The 20,518-nt window shown below is 39.9% G+C and overlaps 1 protein-coding gene across 1 annotated transcript in view; it reads right to left on the bottom strand.

Moving 5' to 3' along the window:
• Nucleotides 1-20,518, bottom strand: part of PGGT1B (protein geranylgeranyltransferase type I subunit beta) — a 40,899-nt gene that overhangs the window by 3,463 nt on the left and 16,918 nt on the right. The window contains 5 exon segments of the mRNA XM_074932490.1: nucleotides 776-884; nucleotides 1,162-1,346; nucleotides 2,881-2,926; nucleotides 12,114-12,246; nucleotides 15,170-15,321. Coding sequence (XP_074788591.1) covers nucleotides 776-884; nucleotides 1,162-1,346; nucleotides 2,881-2,926; nucleotides 12,114-12,246; nucleotides 15,170-15,321 — 625 coding nt within the window.

The raw sequence follows: 20,518 nt of genomic DNA, 5'->3' as shown, positions 1-20,518 counted from the left end.
ACCTTGAAAAATTCTCCACTGTTGCTCCAATTGAAATGATGAAAAGATTCATCAAATGAATCAGGGCACAGATTCTGAACAGACTCATCCTTTATTATGACTGATTTTTTTTGCTTATTTGGTCAGTCTACAGACTGTTTATCATCCCTGTACAAAATGCCACTGGGCAACACTACTGGTACATGGTTTGTCTTCAGAAGTTTGCAATACCTTCACTGAATTCTAGCATCTTTTCAAATTAAAAAGATTTTAGCATCTTTTCAAGTTTTTCACAGTTCAAATTATCCACTTCTGAAAGGATAATTAACTCTCAGAAATACTATGTATAATTGCTATGTGTAACTACAATCTGTAAATCATATTAACTACATAAATTTTGGCTCTTTTTACATATATCAGTGACTTCTGAATAAGCTGAAAGGACCTCTTTATTAAGGAAACAAATGTGTTGAAATATTCTACTCAAATGATTTACAAAGATACCCACTGCACAATACTCCCTTTAACAAGAATAGTTCAACGCATATGGAAAGGCTTGTCCAGGTCTAAATAGACAGTGATACTCTTTTAGCAACAGACTAAACAAGAAGATACAGGAAAAACTGTATCTCCCTCTTTCCACTTAAGAAATGAAAGTCTCATATTTTAAGGGAGGGTTTTTTTCATTTTTGAAGGGAGACTGAGGAGAAAACTTCCTTTACACCTCTCAGACATCTGACTGCTGGAATGTATTTCTACCTTAGAACACACTCATGATTTTGAAAGGTAAACTTACCTGGATGGCTGTCTGGCCACTTGGCAAATCCACCAACAAGGCGATCTTGAGTTGACAGGATGTAATTTCGATTTTTCTCAAAATTTGTATATTGAAATATGTTCAAGAGCTGAAAAGAAATTAGATCATTACAGTAATACACAAAATCTTAGTGTGTTTTTAGTACTAAAATATAATGCCTATTTATGAGCTAAGCAGTGATAGCAGAGATACTTGTCTGTCAAATCTCCATATCCTGCATTTTTGCAAGATGAAAGACCTTTACAGTGATCTGTGCATATGTATGCATTTGTGCCAAATATGTGACTCTTTCAAGCAAATAAAATACGATCCTTAAAGAAAATGAAACAAGTCAATAACTATCTTGTAGCTGTTCTGTACACTACCTTCAATGTTGCTCCCACCCAAAAGGAATAGCAAGTGTCTACAGGTTTGTTGGGTCGTCCGTGGTAGCCATTCTGCTGTCTCATTATACACCACCTTCTTATTCTGTTCAGTTCTTTTTCTGAAAAAACTTCCTCCAGTTTACCCATCAAACACAGCGATGCAATACCACAAAATGTAGAGCCACCTGTGAGAAAATAGTTGTTTTTGCAATGTTTTGATATCCAGGTTTTTCACTGAATCCTGTATGATCTCAGTCAGAACTTTAACTAGGGTAGGAACAATCAAATCAATGGATTTTTTAAATTATTAAAATGCCAATTTTAAGACTAAAATCCAATAAATAAAAACACTTTAGTTCAGCACGTATGTCAAAAGGGGACAAACCCCCCCCCTCAATCCAAATCTTGCACAATGAAATCTGAATTCATATTCTTGAAACGGGATTACCTCTCAATTCCACACAATTTACATTACACAGCAGTCCAGAAATGAGTAAACTGCAATGCAACAGAAAACATTTCTTGAGATGTAACTTAAAGAAATCTACTGGGATGCCAGCAATCAGACTGAAGCAGTATCTGATGAGCAGAAAGCCAAAAAAATTAATAGGAAAAAAAAAAAGGTATGGCTAACACTATGAAAAAACTGCTGGACTCTCACGGTTGTAATAAAAACAAATGACGATTCTAAGGAATTTTTTGTTGTCAAGGAAACTCCACAATAAAATTTGGAATTAGAAAAGAAACTCATGTTCTTCATCTGTGTATCATGGCCACCCCTTTTTAAAGGCCCTCAAAACTCTCTGAGTTTATTACCTAATATGATAAAATTACAGCCTGGGAAAGATCACAAGAAAGCTGTTGATACAAGACTTGGAGCCCAAAGTTCCTTACACTATCCTGGTCATAGAAGACCCCAGGAACTCTCAGGTTATTTTCATTCTGATGCTGAAATGCAGCGGGAGAAGGATGCTGAAGCAATGCTATCTGTCATCACTAGCATTTTACAGTAACTTAGTTAACTAATTTTTTTAATACACAGGGGTGTAGTTTTCAACTTTATCCATCCTGCAGGAAGAAAACAGGTGGAATTCTATCAAAGCTCAATACTAAGGATAAAGCTAGCAAACATCTGATAGATTTAATATCAGTCACATGAAAGTGAATAGTTTCTCTGTCACAAGTAGACCACTACTTCATGGCACAGAAACATTTGCTTAAAATTATCAGTCTCTTGAGAATTCCTATCTTCACAACTACCAACTGTTTACAAAAATTAACTGCTACTTCAAGATATGAGTCCCCAGTGGATGCTGTGATCTACCAGAGGAAATGTTTCTAGGTTTTATTAATAGCTGCTGAAATTGGAGATTATAAGGTGCACTGCACAAAGTCTCCTGCAGATAAATCCACAAAGTAGCAATGGTGCATGTGTAAAAAGTTTGCTCTGTTAGCAAGAAATGATAACTACAGCCAACACCTTTCAACAAAACATTCATGAGGTAATATATCAACTCCATTAATCTTAAGAGCCCATCTGGTCTATTATTAAACTGGAACTAAGGAAAAAAGATTATATTCTGAGGCATATTTTGGATTTGCTCCTCCTCATCACACTTCCTTTAAAATCAGAAAAGAAGGCATGACATACCCTGCAACTCTTACAACATTTTTAATCTCAGTCTTAAAAACAGGTGTAGAACATTTTAACATTCTTACCATGAGATTCCAGTCCAGCTCCCTGTGCCAGGCCGTTATCGTAAGACTGAAGGAAAAAACCCCACAGTTACTTTAGAACCACATCACTTTTGCAGACACTGCAATTTTCAGTTCACTAGCAGTATTATGATCAGACCATAACTACCATTTAACCTGATTAAATTCTGAACCAATGCCTCAAAAAGATCTTGGCACAAAACACTTAACAGATGAGCCTTGTTTCAACGCAGGCAGCTTTTATGATTTCATCATGGAGTTCCTTTTACTTGTTACATATGTTAAAAGTCTAAATCCAGGTAAATTTGGTTTTGCCAAAAAGGGAAGATAATCATTAAAGAAAAAAAAACCACAACAATTTTTTTGTCTTTATAAAAAGAGAAAATGGATTGTAATTCCCAACAAAATAAAATGGGTAAATTAAATCTGTCTCTAACCCAACAGCTGGTTAACATTGAAAAGGCAAAATGCAAGGTACTACTGTGTGTACAGTACTCAAGTACAAGAAATGCTTTAGTAAGGAGCAAGAACATCAGGCTTTACGATGGGGATAGGGAGGAGAGGAAGAAACCAGAGCAACAACCTAATAAAGCATACTACTGGACTAAACCTACCCTATAAAATATTACAGTTAAAAAACACCTTAACAATATTGAAAAAACACTTTGTTAAGTGAAAGAAAAAGGAGAAACTTGAGTCTGATGAACAAAGCACCAAAAATATTACAGTACAGCTGTGTTAAGAGCAATCTAAAAGCAGATGATACTGTATATGTAGGAATAACAATCTTTATTCCCTAAAAAATTCATTAAATCATCTTACATGATAAGATCACAGTAAGTTATTAATAAAATGAAAAATGTTTATTTTACAAGAGTTCAGAGAATACTTAATAAATTATCATGGACAAGTACCAAGCTGTTTAGAAGGAACAAAAGTGAAGTTTAACTTCTGAAGTTAACACAGGTCCTACATCTTCTATATTAACTGCTCAATCAACAATTGGTTCAATATCTATTCAGAAAGAAAGCAGTTTTAACTTCCCCCCCACCATCCTCGGCCCAGTGCTAGCTATGAATTTCTCATGTTTTGTCCAGTGGCTAGAAGACACAGGACACCTCGACAGGCCAGTAATGACACTCATAGTCCTATCCAAAGAATGGCTACAAGAGCTAGCACGGCTTCAGGAATGACCTAAGCATTATTTTGTAAATGTTTCTAAAGCTGACATTGAGAAGAAAAAAAGGAAACAGAAGCAGACACAGAAGCTACATTATATTCCTCAGTTTTTGAGTTGTTCCTGCAAGGTGAAATAATTAATAAGACTAACACCTAATGAGACTAGTAAGGCTAATATCTAATATATACGCTTCAAGCTGCAACTTGACCTCCTAAAGTTTGAACCAGTCAATTTTAAGTAATTCCTATGAGCATCTGAATGCTAAAACACATAGTGTAAACTCTTCACACTTCCTTTTGAGAACACAATGCAAAAGTGCAACCACACTCCACAGACCCATTCATTGGTAAGCAAAGGCAAGCTGATCAGCAAGGTATGGTGGCAAAGCTAATTAACTCCACAAACATTAATTTTAATAGGAGGTGATTTGCTTTATGCATGACAAAGTAATTAGCTCTGGAGAAAAGCTCTTCAGTGTGCATCCCAGACAGTGTACTATGTTGGGCTGTACAATTAGCTTGAAAATTTAATATACAATAGGTGACCTATGGCTGACTGGTGCATATTTATTTACACACAGCAGGTACTCTTTGGGAACTTGCATGCATTAAAGAACTAGGGAAGTATTTTTGTTTCTTTGTCCTTTTGAAAAAATACCCAGGAAATTATATGCAAAAGAGGCTCTAGGTTACTGCAACATGAAAGCTGCATAATTAACACCATCTCCAGGAAATGTGTAAAACCAGTTGGGTACAATCTTCGCTTCACAGTCTAAAATTTTCACAACCAGCTTAATTACATCAACAGACTCATATACCTACATTTCAAGAGGACTCCACTATATTAGAAGAAGCAGATGCTGTACTTAAAGCTTCTTGCAATATCTCTACTTAAAAAGCACATTTCACAAAATCACAGAATTGTCTAGTTGGAAAAAACCTTGAAAGTCATCCAAGTCCAACCACTAACCTAACACTGACAGTTCCCAACTACACCATATCCCTAAGGGCTATGTTGACCCGACTCTTAAACACCTCCAGGGATGGGGACTCCACCACCTCCCTGGGCAGCCCATTCCAACGCCTAACAATACCTTCTGGAAAGAAATGCTTTCTAACATCAAGGCTAAACCTTCCCTGATGCAACCTGAGGCCATTCCCTCTTGTCCCTTCGTTTGTTACTTGGTTAAAGAGACTCATCCCCAGCTCTCTGCACCCTCCTTTCAGGGAGCTGTAGAGGGCGATGAGGTCTCCCCTCAGCCTCCTCTTCTCCAGACTAAACACCCCCAGTTCCCTCAGCCGCTCCTCGTACGACCTGTGCTCCAGACCCTGCACCAGCTTCGTTGCCCTTCTCTGGACACGCTCGAGTCATTCAATGTCCTTTTTGTAGTGAGGGGCCCAAAACTGAACACAGTAATTTGTGGCAAACCAAGCAACGTTGCAAAAATCAGTTATTTTAGTCTGTGGAAGTCATTAAGAATTTCAGCATCTTAGTGTCTGTTGTTTTTCAATTAGTGATATACCTGACTTTTGAATATGAAAGCCAAAAACCAACCTATGCTGGTGTGTAGGTTTAGGCCCTGGGGGGCCGGAGACCATGTTGCCATTGCCCCTCCCCCCCCCTCAGCCGGTCAGGCTGGCAGTGAGGCACAAACCCCGGGTTAAAATAAGAAGAAATTTAATACAATAGTGTAATAAACTATCTGAACAACAACAGTAGCAATGATAACAACAATAAACAGCAATAACAGTAAACAATACAAAAGATATACAGAGAAATACCGCAAATGGTTACAGACAGCTCGCTTGCGATGCTCCCCTCCACCAAAGCCACAAAGAAAAAGCTTCCCGTGCACCGGACCTTACGTCAGCATGGTATGAATAACCCGGCTGGAGATTCCTTCCCCCTCTCTCTCTGCTGGGGAAACTTAACCCTATCCTAGCTGAACCAGGACATAATCCACCCCTTTATTCTATACCATCTGCGTCATGTCCAGCTGCCATTTAGCAGTTAACAATAACAAAACAACAATTAACAAAGGCACAGCATAATTCACGGCATGTTCTCACCCAGAATCAAGTCCCCCTGTGGTACGCATCGGACCTCTCCATTGTCCTGCATCACCCACCAGGTGCACCCAGGTCCTTGGGCAAAAGCAATCCCGTGGATGAGTTTGCCTTTACCTTTGCCTGGCGCAGGACTAACCCAGACCATTTTTCCCAATATATTCCTCATGCGCACCACAGGGACTTTATCCCCATCTACAGCACGTGGAGGTTTTGACTGAGCCGGGCCAGCTCGACTGGCAGATCCTCTTGTGTTGACTAGCCAGGTGGCCTTTGCTAGATGCATGTCCCAGCCTTTGAAGGTCCCACCTCCCAGTGCTTTCAGTGTGGTTTTTAACAGTCCATTGTAGCGCTCGATCTTCCCAGAGGCTGGTGCGTGGTAGGGGATATGGCAGAGACACTCGATGCCGTGTTCTTCTGCCCAGGCATTTATGAGGTTGTTTCGGAAGTGGGTCCCGTTGTCTGACTCAATTCTCTCTGGGGTGCCGTGTGGCCACAGGGCTTGGGTTTCAAGGCCCAGGATGGTGTTCCGGGCGGTGGCGTGGGGCGCTGGGTAAGTTTCCAGCCATCCAGTGGTTACTTCCACCATTGTGAGCACGTGGCGCTTCCTGTGGCGGGTCTGTGGCAGTGTGATGTAGTCGATCTGCCAGGCCTCTCCATATCTATATTTCAGCGTTTGCTCTCCATTTCGCTGTGTCTTCAACCGCTTGGCATGTTTGATTGCAGCACACGTCTCACATCCGTGGATGATCTCTGCAATGGTGTCAATGGTGAGGTCCACCCCTCGATCTCGAGCCCACCTGTATGTTGCATCTCTACCTTGGTGGCCCGAGGTCTCGTGGGCCCACCGGGCTATGAACAGTTCACCTTTGCGCTGCCAGTCCAAGTCCACCTGAGCCACTCTGATCTTAGCAGCTTGGTCTGCCTGCTGGTTGTGTCCATGTTCATCAGTGGCCCGACTCTTGGGTACATGGGCATCCACATGGCACACCTTCACGGTTTTCCACACGGGCTGCAATGTCCTGCCATACTTCAGCAGCCCGGACGGTTTTACCCTTATGTTGCCAGTTGCCATAATAACGTTGGCCATTCTATTCTGTCTGGGGGATTTCTGACTGGACACTGGAGCTGCGCTCTTCTTGGAGGACTCCCCTTTCGTGATGGTCTTCCCTTTCAGCTGCTCTACTCATGCAGCTAGGGCGGCAGTGGGCTGTCCATCCCACCTCCTCATGTTTTCTCCATGGTCGCGGAGGAAAAACCACAGGGTGCCTCGTGGTGTGTGCCTTCTGCTGCCTTTCTCTTGGGTGGGGAAACATTTACTTCTAATGGCTGAGACATCCTACATTCCACCTGCACGGGCTGACATGTCCTCTTCCATTTTCTGGACCCTCTGAGACAGTTCCTCCACAGCTGAGACCCAGGAATGTTGAGATGAAGGGAGATTTCCCTCCTATTGCCGGAGCTTGCCAACCACTCCATCCACTGTTAGAGTGTGGGTGTCTGTCCACCAGGACACTATTGCCAATGCTTTCGAGTGTGCTTCTGGTGCACTCTTCAGGAACTGTCGCCACATCAGGTGTGTGCAAGGGGCCTGATCTGGGTCCATGGGTGACTGCTCATCATTCAGATCACCACAGATCATCTCAAACACAGCCAGTTCCCTGACATTCTGAATGCTCTTCTCAATGTTGGTCCATTTGCCTAGCTGACATAGGATGTCATCCTTGTAGGGGTGCCTCTCCCTTACACTGAGCAGGAGTCGCTTCCAAAGGCTGAGGGTTTGAGTCTGTTTCCCTATTTCCCTATCAATGCCAGCATCCTTGGCCAAAGATCCCAGCTGCTTGGCCTCTCTCCCCTCCATCTCAAAAGCACTGGCTCCATTGTCCCAGCATCGGAGCAGCCAGGTGCAAATCTGCTCGCCTCCCAGGCGGCCGAAATCTCTCCGCATATCTCGCAACTCAGTCGGGGATAGAGATCAGATGATCACCTCTGGCCCTTCCTCCTGTTCCCATGCTGGGCCTGGTTCATCCCATACCCCACTTTGCGAGCTGACTTTCTGGTGTATTTGGTTTTCTGTATTGGGGTGACTGATACCGGCACTGGCTGGCTCTGGCTCAGCTGCTGTGCTGGTGGAGGCGACTGATACTGGCTCTGCGTGTTCCCCTGGCCCAGCTGCTGTACAAGTAAGTTCATCCTCAGATCCTGCAGCCCTTTCTCCCCCTTGAGGACAGTGAGTGGTATTTAAGAGGACACGGTAGGCATGGGCAAGTCCCCAACACATTGCAGCGATTTGTGTCTCCTGGGTTTTTTGCCAGCTTGGTAACACACCCTTTCTAAGCACTCCATCAGCTTCTCAGGGCTCTGCATTTGTTCGGGAGTGAAATTCCAAAGCATTGGAGGTGCCCACCTTTGCCTTTGCCCATCTTTTCCCACACCCCTTGCCACTCACTATTATCTGACCTCGGGGCAGGTTTCCAGACACTGCTATTGTTAGAGAAGTGCCGCATGGCCAACACCAAAATCAGGCAGACATTCAGAAAGCATTGTGCTGCAATCACACTGGCCTGCAGGCTCCAAGGATAATTGAAACTCCCCAAAACCTGAGAGGATCTCTTCCCCTGGCTCACCCACAGAGGGGGTGAGACCCCTAACAAAAGCCCAAACGGCAAACAGGTACCGGCCCGCCCCCATCAACAGCGATACAAACACATTATAAACAGTCAATAGCCAGTATGACAAAACAAGCCCCTTTATACATTTTCCACCAACAACAAACACCAGCACTGGGAACACTCAGTGGATATAAGGAATAATCCAGCCCCACCATGCAAGCAAGTGGGCCAGTATTGCAAACTTTTTCTTATCAAACATTACAAATACAAACAGAAAAATTACACCCAACAGATTGCTCTAACACACTCTGCTCAGGGTCTGTCCCTTTTTGATTCTTATTTCAACCCTCTTGTGCCCCACGCTGGTGTGCCAAAGAAGGCTGTGGTGGTTTAGGCCCTGCCGGGACCGGAGACCATGTTGCCATTGCCCCTCCCCCACCCTCAGCCGGTCAGGCTGGAAGTGAGGCACAAACCCCGGGTTAAAATAAGAAGAAATTGAATACAACAGTGTAATAAGCAATCTGAACAACAACAGGAGCAATGATAACAACAATATACAGCAATTAACAGTAAACAAGACAAAAGATATACAGAGAAATACCACAATGGTTACAGACAGCTCGCTCGTGATGCTCCCCGCCACCAAAGCCACAAAGGAAAGCTTCCTGCGCTGCCGCTGGACCTGACCTGAAGTCAACATGGTATGAATAACCTGGCTGGAGATCCCTTCCACCTCTCTGCTGGGGAAACTTAACCCTATCCTAGCTGAACCAGGACAGCTGGTAAAAATCATGTGACTGAAATATGGCTCTTTTACTGATGGTAAAATTGATCCACAATTACTTTTGTGATCAGTACCGCACATCACTTTTAGTCAAGTGATAAGAAGACGGCTATCCATTCTGTATGAAGATTCAATTATTTTTGTTACTTTTCCAAATAAAACACCACCATTGTTTCATGTTGCAATTTTCTGCTGTTCCTCACGACTCCTCCCTCTTTCAGTTGTACTGAATTATATGTCACAATTCTTATACTGCATCACCAGGGAATAAATTCCAAAGAATAAGTTAAAAAATCCAGAAGCTTATTACAAAGATTACTGTGTTTAACCAGTTGTTTTACTCTCCATCCAGATTAGTTGCACTTCACACACATGTATGTCAATTTGAACTGAAAAAAAGTTTAATTATCCCTTGCTTCATCTACATACAAATGATGACATATGAACAGTAAAACAAAACCACACATTTCTGTCACAGAAGTTTACTACTAAGCAATGCAATCTCTTTTGTTTTATTATTAATGGAAATACCAGAATAAGGTAACATTGTAGCAAAAAAGGAATAAGCATTTTCAAGAAAGTCTATAGCAATATTCACTGTATAGTTACTGTAGTTATAGTGTCAATAGTTACAGTGTCAATTTTCCCAACAGGAACATAACAATTGGAATTTGCAGGTACAAGGATTAATGCTAAGGCTCTAGAAGCAAGCTACAAATTTGGTTCAAGATCACTGTGGACAGTAAATCTCCAGGGCCATTTCAAAGCTCCAAACTTTCAAAAAATCTCCACCTGCCTGAACTACCAATGGCTTCTATGATGTTCTAGTTCTCTTCTTAGAAGTAATTGCTCCCTGATCACTTAATCTTTCCAGTGCTACTTATTGCTTTAGGTACTTCTGTCACACTCCACTTAATCATTTCATTTCTATAATGAAGAGTCTAGTATCTTAAACGTTCCTTTTGCACGAACTGTTTTGTACCTCTGACAATTCAGCTTAACTTCATTTGTACCCTTCCTAGTTCCACTAGATCCTTTTGGACTAAAACTGCACTCAGGTGTACAAAATGCCAACTAACAGTTGACATGATGTGTAGAACAACACAGTGAGGATTTTGCTCTTCGGCTTTGTTCTCTATTCTTTCTCTACTCGATTCTCCTGTTGTATCTCTCTAAGCTATCTGACTAAAGGCTCACCTCAGTAAACACAAATGTCCAGGATCAGATGGGGAAGAACCCTCCTGACCTAAGCAGTGAAAAGAGAGCACCCCGACTCAGCTGCTTACTCAGATTGTGAAAAGAAAACGGATAAATCACATTCCCTGGGTGAAACCCACCAAGAACATTCATCAGGGAAATTCTCACCCCGCAAACCCATGCGAACTAAAGTGGGCTACTAACTACTGGGGTACAGGGGCTCTTATGGGATGCAAGGGAGTAAAATTTCAGGTTTGTATAAAACTTGTCATGGGGTGTTTTCTGGGGAATGCAGGGGTTTGCACAATATATTATGGGATGGCTAGGGAAAGGACCAACGGTGAGAAAGGGAAAGATCAAAGCAGAGTGGGGAGGAAGAAGCAAGGGAGGAGAACAAAGGGAAAAGGGAGATAAAAGGTGCTAGTTCAGTATGAACAGACTGCTGGTCCATATACTTGTATAAGTGAGCCCTGCCCTTGACCACTTTGGTTGGTCCAAGACTATGGCAGTGTGCCAGGAAGCATCTTGTGATGTACAGTAAGAAATGCTTATGCATCTAACTGTCTCCTTAAAAAATAAACAAAACCCCCATGATTTGGTCTGAAGCAGGAGATTAAGTCTTCTTTAGACTTGTTTCTCACTTAAATTTTACAATCTCACTGCTGGCTGCAACTACTAAAGCATACTCTGGTTTACAACAGATGTTGTATGTCACCGTAAGTTTGTCTCTTTTTTGTGGACCAGAAGAGTTTACTAGGTATGTTTAATCACATTCTGGGAACTATAATTTCCAAGCTTACTCAGCTTCTTTGAAGAACATTTATTTTAATCTTGGAAAATGTACCTCAATTAAACTAATGAAACATCATGAAAAAACATGTATTTACTAATATTGTCCTTCATTCCAAGTACCTAATAAATAAATAATGAAGTGTATGACTGGAAACACTTATTAAGCTTGAACTGACGTCAATAATTAAGTTTTACCTTTGATTCTGTACATCATTTAAAAAGCAGAACTATAGCTCATTGAAATGTGATAAATCCGCTGATGCGATGCTTTATTTATGAACTTTCTCTTAAGTTATAGGAACATCAGGCCCCAGTTTTCAAAAACTTGTTTTCAATTTTAAATTGAGTTTTAAAGTAAAAAAATCAGATTTCATTTGTAGTGAACAAACACACCAAATAAAATTACCTTTCCAGTACACATATTACAGTGAAAATACAAACACAAAAAACCAACATATTTTTTCACTTTCAATTCGCTGAAGTAGGAACAGAAAGAAAAATTACCATAATATTTTGATCTGGACAGCAAGATTTTTAGTCATAGTTAAGAAACAAAGCTAGTAACTTTAAAATGTTGTAAGAAATAAAACTTTGTGAATACTTACCATACTTCTTCTAATGTAGTCTATCACTTTTTTCATATCCATGCCTGACCAGTTATCAAGCATGTAGCAGATGCAGGAAGCACAGTACACAAACCTCATATCATTCTCACTTCCTTCCAGCACTGCACAGAAACTGAAAGAAACGTTTCTGTCATTATACACTGTACAGCCTGTTGTATCAGAAAATATGAAAAGCAGTTCAAGGAATTGCATACCTTCTCTTTCAAAAATTAGTTACTTCTAGTTACACTGTTCACATAAATATAACCCAACGCTATGCTAGATTTTCTTTTTAGATGATACTAAGTAAAATGCATAGAACTATTAACATTTAGGGGCCTGGGTGACTTTACTTCCAGCAATGTAATGACACTGGTCTTTATTTACTCAAAGATATTAATGCTTATAGTCTTTCACCTATCACATTATATACTGATGTATGAGTTATCATTTTAACATTTACTGTGTTGGGCAGAATTCTTTGCTTTCCTAGAAATCTTAATAGCTTACAAGGTTTTCTTTCCTGACTGCAATTTTAGGACCAGTTTCCCATGTTATTACTACTGTAGCTGTTAGTAGCAGTAGTAGGTAGTAATTGTTATTACTACCATTTCTAATACAAATGGTAAAAATTACCTTCAATCCAGTTTTTGATTTCTTACAGCTACAGTCTTTTCAAACTCTAAGAACATTTTAAAGTTCTTCTATCTGGGTTATCTAGGTACAATCCTGTACTCTCTCAGAGACTCTTAAAATTAAGATGGATGCTGTGATTTGGATGCTTGTACAAGAAACATTGTGGCCAGCAGGACTATGGAAGTGATCATCCATCCCCCTGTACTCAGCACTGGTGAGGCCACACCTCGAATATTGTGTTCAGTTTTGGGTACCTCACTGTAAAAAAGACATCAAGGTGCTGGAGTGTGTCCAAAGAGGAGCAACAAAGCTAGTGAAGGGCCTAGAAGTGCACAAATCTTATGAGGAGCAGCTGAGGGAACTGGGGTTGTTTAGCCTGGAACAAAGGAGGCTGAAGGGAGACCTTATCACTCTCTACAACTGCCTGAAAGGAGGTTGTAGCGCAGTGGGTGTCAGTCTCTTCTCCCAACTAACAAGTGATAGGACAAGAGGAAATGGCCTCAAGTTGCTCCAGGGGAGGTTTAGACTGGTTATTAGGAAAAATTTCTTCAATGAAAGTGTTGTCAGGCACTGGAACAGGCTGCCCAGGAAAGTGGCTGAGTCACCATCCCTGAAGGTATTTAGAAGACATGTAAACGTGGTGCTTAGGGACATGATTTAGTGGTGGACATCGCAGTGTTAGGTTAATGATTAGACTCAATGATCTTAAAGGTGTTTTCAAAACTAAATGATTCGTTGATAAACAGAAATAGGTAATAAGTTTAATTCCTGTGACAATAAACAAACCTTTAACTGTTTTGTTCTAGAATTTGCTGCATGGCAAGCCTCCGTTTTATTCAAAGAGATAGTTAGTATATTTTGATGACTTAACCATTTGCAAGAAGCCAGCACAGTACAGTATTTTGATGAGTCCTCCTGAACAAATCTCTTCCAAAAACCAACAAAAAAAGGCAGTGCTGTCTTTCAAGGCAGTCTTTTTAAAATGACTATCACCACTACGACACTCCCTCTTTGACCCTGCAATTCAAGTATATACCCCATTATCTTTTTGCATAAAAAAGCCTCCAACATTTACTGGGAGATGCTTTTTCCCTCCTAACCCCAATGGTGCCAGGCCCTGCTCTGTGCAGCTCTGGCAGTGAGAAACTCCATTGGTCTCGAAAAGACACAGGACATTCTGGGAAACCAGGACACTTCTTAACATGTGCCAGTACTGTGGTTTACAATCTTGCACCATCCTCAGGTGACAACTGCACTGTATGTTATTCAGAGACTTCCTCTCACATTCAGCTAAGGTAAAGTAGAAGTGAAAGTACACACATTTATTCATAACGTAAAAAGAGACAGTATTTTTATTTTTTTTTAAGTTTTTGTTTCTACACTTTTATTAACTAAGACTAGCATGTTTATACTAGGGTAACAGCAGAAAAAGGTCTCCCTCACTGAGCTCACTAGTTATTTTATTCTTGGCAAGATGTTAGCTCAAGTTCTGGCCTTCACACATCCTCTTTGAAGCAGTAAAACCAGTTTTCATAGCTATGAAAATGTCTGTCACACTAGAAGTTGATTCCTGCCAAAGTAACAATTCTACGCCAGTGCAAAGCACTAGGGGCTAGCTGGCACTCTTCTGCATTTGACCAGAACAAAAGCTTTCTTAACTCATAAAGGATGACAGCAATTTCATGGTGAGTGAAAGGTAATTCCTCCAGGGACAACATTTCTGTAATTCTGCATTTCTTAAATTACTCTTTCAAGAATGACATCCAGTAAAACTTAAAAAACATAGACAGATCATCTACACTAGCAGAAGTTTTCATTAGCTACCAGCTTCAGTCTGGATTAAAAAAAAATAAAAAACCCCACCAGCAGAAGTAGATCAAGGGGTATATACCATTTATTAGAAAATGTATGCAAAAAGCACAGATCTCACAATGAAGTTTAGTAATATTATACTACTACAAGTAATACAGAGGCTAATTAATACTCTATGTTGATGTCTCAAATCTCATAAAACTAAACAAAGTCCATCCTCCCACAAAGCAGAGCAAACATCATCATAGTAGTGTTCCAGGGTCCTGCAAAAAACAAAGAATGTAACACAGAAAACCTTACTTATCTAAAGGACAGAACAGAAAAAGTACTATCCTCAATTTGTTAGCTTTCCAGGAATAAGTACCTACAGTTGTAAGCAAATACCACCATTCTCTAATACGAAAGCTAATCTATAGATAAAGTGCTGTTTGGTCCTGTAAACTGGCATGTGTTCTACAACTGATAATGATTACCCACCAAAGTATTTTCTAAAAGAAATAAAAGGTTATATAGGTACTTTCATAAAACCCACGCTTCTTATGTTTCATTCCACATTTGGGTTTTCTATTAAGCTTTCAGAGAGTTGTAGAATATAAAGAATCTTTTACCTTCCATCCTCCAGCTGGAGAGCTCTCAGTCCTGCCAGTACAGCATCTTTATTTACTCGACTTAAATCATCTCCAAGAATAACCAGACATGACAGACCTGTGTAAGTCATTGCTATGTGCCCACTATCATAGGGATGAAATACACCTGGACCCTAGAAAAACAGGGGACAAAATAAAAATACTGAAAAATTTTAAGACCTTATATTACAGTCAAACATTCATTTTTAGAAAAAAATTAAGAGGTAAACAAAGTTATTTTCCCTTCACTCATTATGGTTAAATTGAAGGCATCCCAGTCAGGCATCCCCTTCTAATGCAACTAAGCTGCTGTACAGCTCTTCTATCCTTGTAAACAGTTGGTCAGTAGAAAGCTTTGAAAAAAAGCTTCACCAAGAGTGGTATTTATGCAAGAGTTAAGCATAAAGATGGGATGTGCTCAAGTGTACCTAAATTTATCCTGACACATCACTGGGCATTAGCTTTCTGGCAGCTGAGTAAGCACTGTTTAAAACAGCTGAATGTCCCTTCAAAGATTTTTACAATCTAATGATCTACAAGTAGAAGGCACTGTGAGGGATTATTAACCTGTCCATTGAAGCAATACCAATTTAGCCTCTCATCTACTTTCACCTCTACTCTAAAACAATAATCAGACTTTAAACAATATATTTACATAGCAGATAATGTCAACTAAAGCTAAAATGAAAGTTAAATGCTGACTAGTCACATGATACATATCACAATAATGAGTGAGGAATTGATACAGCTGTGCCAGAATTATTTTTTCCTTCCGATAATTTATAGGCATATCCTGGACTGTACCACTTCATGAAATCAGAAACCACATGTAACAAGATGACTGTAGATACTTGGGATGATTCAGCTTGGAGCAACTGGGAGACTACCATTTTAAACAGGATAAAAGCTATTTCAATACTGAGTTATATAGACAAACAAGTTTTTAAATCACATTTTACTAGTATTACTGCTTAGTGGCCATTTTGCAACTCATCCTAAAAACACATGCAAAAGCAGCGTAAAACCAAATCTAAGATTATGTTATATGTAACTGGTATTTTTCAGGTAAATCACACTTATTTCCAAAGCCGGAAAGTGGTGCTTCTAATAAGAAACTGGGAGAAAAATACTTATTACCTACTAGACAGCAAGGGACTGTTCTTACACTAGGGAATCAAACACCGTTGGGAAAGGGAGGAAGAAAACAAGGTGAAAGTGACTGCAACAGCAGTGAAAAAGCTCTAGCTATACAAAGGGAAGGGGAACAAGGGAGTGAGCACTGAAAGCTGCACCCCCTCTCCCTCATTTCCATATCTGAACTCTGTTGAGAAGTGGACACAAATCACAACAACTTCCACTCCTGACCCTCAGCTGCCAGTACCCCACCACTGTCTGCCCTGCACATCCTCCAGTCACACACACACAATCACAACGTGGTGGAGGTTAGTAGGGACCTTAGGAGGTCATCTGATCCAAACTGTAGAGCCAGCTGCCCAGAACCGTATCCAGACAGCTTTTGAGTATCTCCAAGGATGGAGACTCCACAACCTCTCTGGACAACCCCTGCCCAGTGCTTTGTCACCCTCACATGGAAAAAGTGTTTGATGTTCAGAGGGAAGCTCCTGCGTTTCAGTGTGTGCCCATTGCCTCTGGTCCTGTCACTGGGCACCACTGAAAAGAGCCTGGCTCTGCTCTCTTTGCACTGTCCCTTCAGGTGTTTATATACATTGATGAGATCTCTCTGAGCCTTCTCTCTCCAGGCTGAACATTCACAGCTCTCTCAGTCTTTCCTTGTAGAAGAGGTGCACCAGTCCCAGACTTCCCCATGGGACACCTCACAGATGGAGGACAGCTGTGCCCTCAAACAGCTTAGAAAAAGCTACCGCAGTCATGAAACATGTTTTTTTAACTTGAGCAGATGACAGGCTCTAATCCCAGAAGGAACAACTTGGCCTATCTAATCTTCTTTTCAGAGTATTTTCCCTGTAAAAGTTTTATTATAAGCAGCTTAACCCTTGTGATGCATCAACTTATTTCAAATGTAAAATTCTGCTCCAAAAATCCAGACATATAGGGTTACACAAATTTGCTTTGACACAGAGAAGTATTCAGTTTAATGTAATTGATTTATTTACTTCTAAGCAAAGCGAGTCTCTATTCTAAACCACCAAACCTGAACCAGCTCTTGAGTAAAAAGATTCTCAATGTTCCAGCTCTGTACCTAAAGCTTCTCATGTATTTTATCAAACAAAATAAAAGACATGCACTAGCCAGTGAAAAAATATCTGTAAAGGTTCTCTGATATTAGGACCAACTGCTTACAAAATGTCCCAACAGTTCCCGTCAGCAACTACGAAGAAAACTAAGTTTCGAAAATATAAAATTGAAGCTAAACTGGAATGAGAGTAACACTTAATTTCTTCCTACTTGAAATAACTTAGAGCAGGGAAGTGCAGAAGATACCTCTGCTCATTTCACACAAATACACTAAAAACGCTGGAGCCTGAGAATCAACTTTAACTGTCCACTCCTGTTTACACACTGTTACAGGTAGTTAATCTCCAAATCAATATTGATATCAGGAACAAGTGAACAATCATAGATACCATGAATGAGTTTGACTTTACATTTGAAAATATTCCTTCCAGAGGAAGATTACATTCACTAAGCAAGAAAGATTTACTCTAAGGATATTCAGACTTGCTTTTTAAAACCGTATTTATGAAAACTCTACCCAAATGTTCTAACTACTACAAACATGCTTGGATAATCAGAACCTTTTCTAAGGTATCTATAGTTCTCAAACATTCTCCTTCAAGCGACAATTTTTCATAGTGTCTATGTAAAGTAACTGAAAATTCCTGATGCACAAGAGGCTTTTTTCTTTTAAATTGTACTTTTCTAAACACATGCTAATTCCACATTGCCTGGAAAGCTGTGGCAGCCTACAAACATGTTTAAATAACTGGGCCCTTATTTTTTAGTGAATTCTGTATTTTAGTATTGTTGTTACACTATTACTAGCTGCAACAAAAACAGACTGCAGGCAAAATGTTATAAGCACACATACTGTATGAAATTAAATAGTACAATCGCCCTCAAATTGTATCAATCACTACACTACCTGGACAATGTACAAATTCTATCTGTACTTCCTTTTCTATGCAAACATTTCAACATGTAGTGGTAGCACACTGCTTTTCCAAGTACAGGCTTTCAGCAACACCAGAGCTGTGTAGAATTTTGTGACTCTGGTAGTTTTAATAAGGAGCAGAAACTATATTTGTATGATACATATAAAGCAAACAATAGTGTCTGCTGTCTGTACATACAATCACGAAGTTCACAGCTAAATCAGTACTGCCATCTGCTCCTGTTCTTGATCATCAAACAAATATTAAAGTACAAGTAATGCAGAAAAGACTTTGTTAAGATACGTAATTTCGGAACATCATTATGTGGGGTATCAGGGAGATGGTCTCAGCATTCAAGAACTGTTGCTCACAGGTCACACGACTACCTTTACTACTAATAGTTTTATCACATTATTATCATGTGGCAACTGATTAAATCCTTTGTATAAGTTGGTATGCTGCTAGATATCTTGATATGTAATTACTAAAAAATCCAGTTAAAGTGCCAGAGGGTCCAGCATACTGGTATGCAGCCTATACCTTGAAAACATTTGGTTTAGCGTCAAAATTTCCAACAAATATGGCCAATATTTCAATAAGATTAAATTAAACACAGAAGGATCAGAATCAAATATGAGATCATACAGTAATCACTACAAGGCATACTCACAGAGGCCAACATGATGTTTCATATGTGTATTTACTGTAGGATTTTGGAAGCTTTTGAAAGCCTAAGAGATCTCTGTTCACATGTAGTTTAAAAAAAAAAAAAAGTAACAAAACAGATATGTTTATTCACCAGAAGAATAGAAAAATAATATATTCTATACACTAATCATAATCATTCAAATTTTAAGTGTACTGGAATTTACTTTCTCTTCTAGGTTCCATGTAATGACTTCAAGCTCACTGTGATACTACTTTCCAACTGTTACGTTGTACCTACACAGACCAGTATATACTTCACACTAATGCAACAACTGAGCCCAAGTAACAGGGTGTCTTTGAGGGGACAACAATCAGAATAATTGGACATTTCAGACAAAAGATAAACCAACCCAAGAAAAAAGTAATTTTTTGCATAAAATTGAGAATTCATAAAATTTGTAGAAACTGGCCCCGTGACAATTTTATATCATTAAGTAGGACTGCAATGGCTTCTCCAAATGCAAAAGATTACAGAAAGTCTCAAAGGTCTCATGAGATAATTGCTAATAACTCTAAAATCTGCATGGCTGGGAGGAAGTGTTGCTAGACTGCTTCTGATATGAAGGACATAGTAGTCCTTCATAGGACACAGTATTTTCATAGTCTGAAAGTAATTCAGACATTGTGTAGAAATTTGTCCTAAATTTATCAAACACACCACAGTCAAAGCATCTGATCTTTAATTGGCTTCTTCAGGCTTGGTAAAAAGAAGTTCCTTTTTAAGTTCACAAGAAAACAGATCAAGTTGGACCTCAGTGTCAGAGTAAAACAGTTCTGCTCTATGGGCGTGACCATCATGGTCTCCACAATCTGAGCCTTCCTTTAAAAAATTAACATTTAAAAACGTAAGGCAAGGGGAAACTTTCAGACATTTGAATCTGGTTGAGTGACATGATAATGTTCCCTAAGACATTATCCAGACCAGCTATTCAAACATAACCCATGGTCACCAACAATTCCTGCTGAGCACTGCAGAGACAGCTAAGAAACTCTGCTTGCTGCAAAAGCATAGGCAAGATCTCTCTAATCACTAATAAAGAATGCTAGTGAATCCACTCCTATACAGGCAAAGTCCCACTTTCAAAAAACTTTCTTCTCACACCTGGCATCACTGTTACAAACATGGATTGTTTCAGCATTGAGAAAATACGATGTTGTGTATGTTATTTACTGAATCTTACATAAAAGTTCCAGGTATTGGCTTTCAGTCTAGCCCCTAAAAATTATTTGTAACACTTTAAAGAGACTGAAAATACCTAGGCCCACCTGAACCTCTGAGGGGACTGTTCACTCCTAAAATTAAAAAGCTACTTCAAATTCCAGTAACACCAAATCAGAGAGACTTCAGAACCTGAAGCCATTTCAGAAAATAGCTGTAATCAAATTTTAAATGATCCATGTTTAAATGCAGTGATAGAAGCAGCACTCAGCCTTCATTTACAATTAAGACTGTTAAGGCTTGTTAAGGCTGTGTCTGGTGTTAGTGAAT

This window comes from Athene noctua, chromosome Z (genome assembly GCF_965140245.1).
Source record: "Athene noctua chromosome Z, bAthNoc1.hap1.1, whole genome shotgun sequence".
Lineage (NCBI taxonomy): Eukaryota > Metazoa > Chordata > Aves > Strigiformes > Strigidae > Athene > Athene noctua.
Note: the sequence above shows the minus strand (reverse complement) of the source record. Positions and strands in the feature narration are given on the sequence as shown.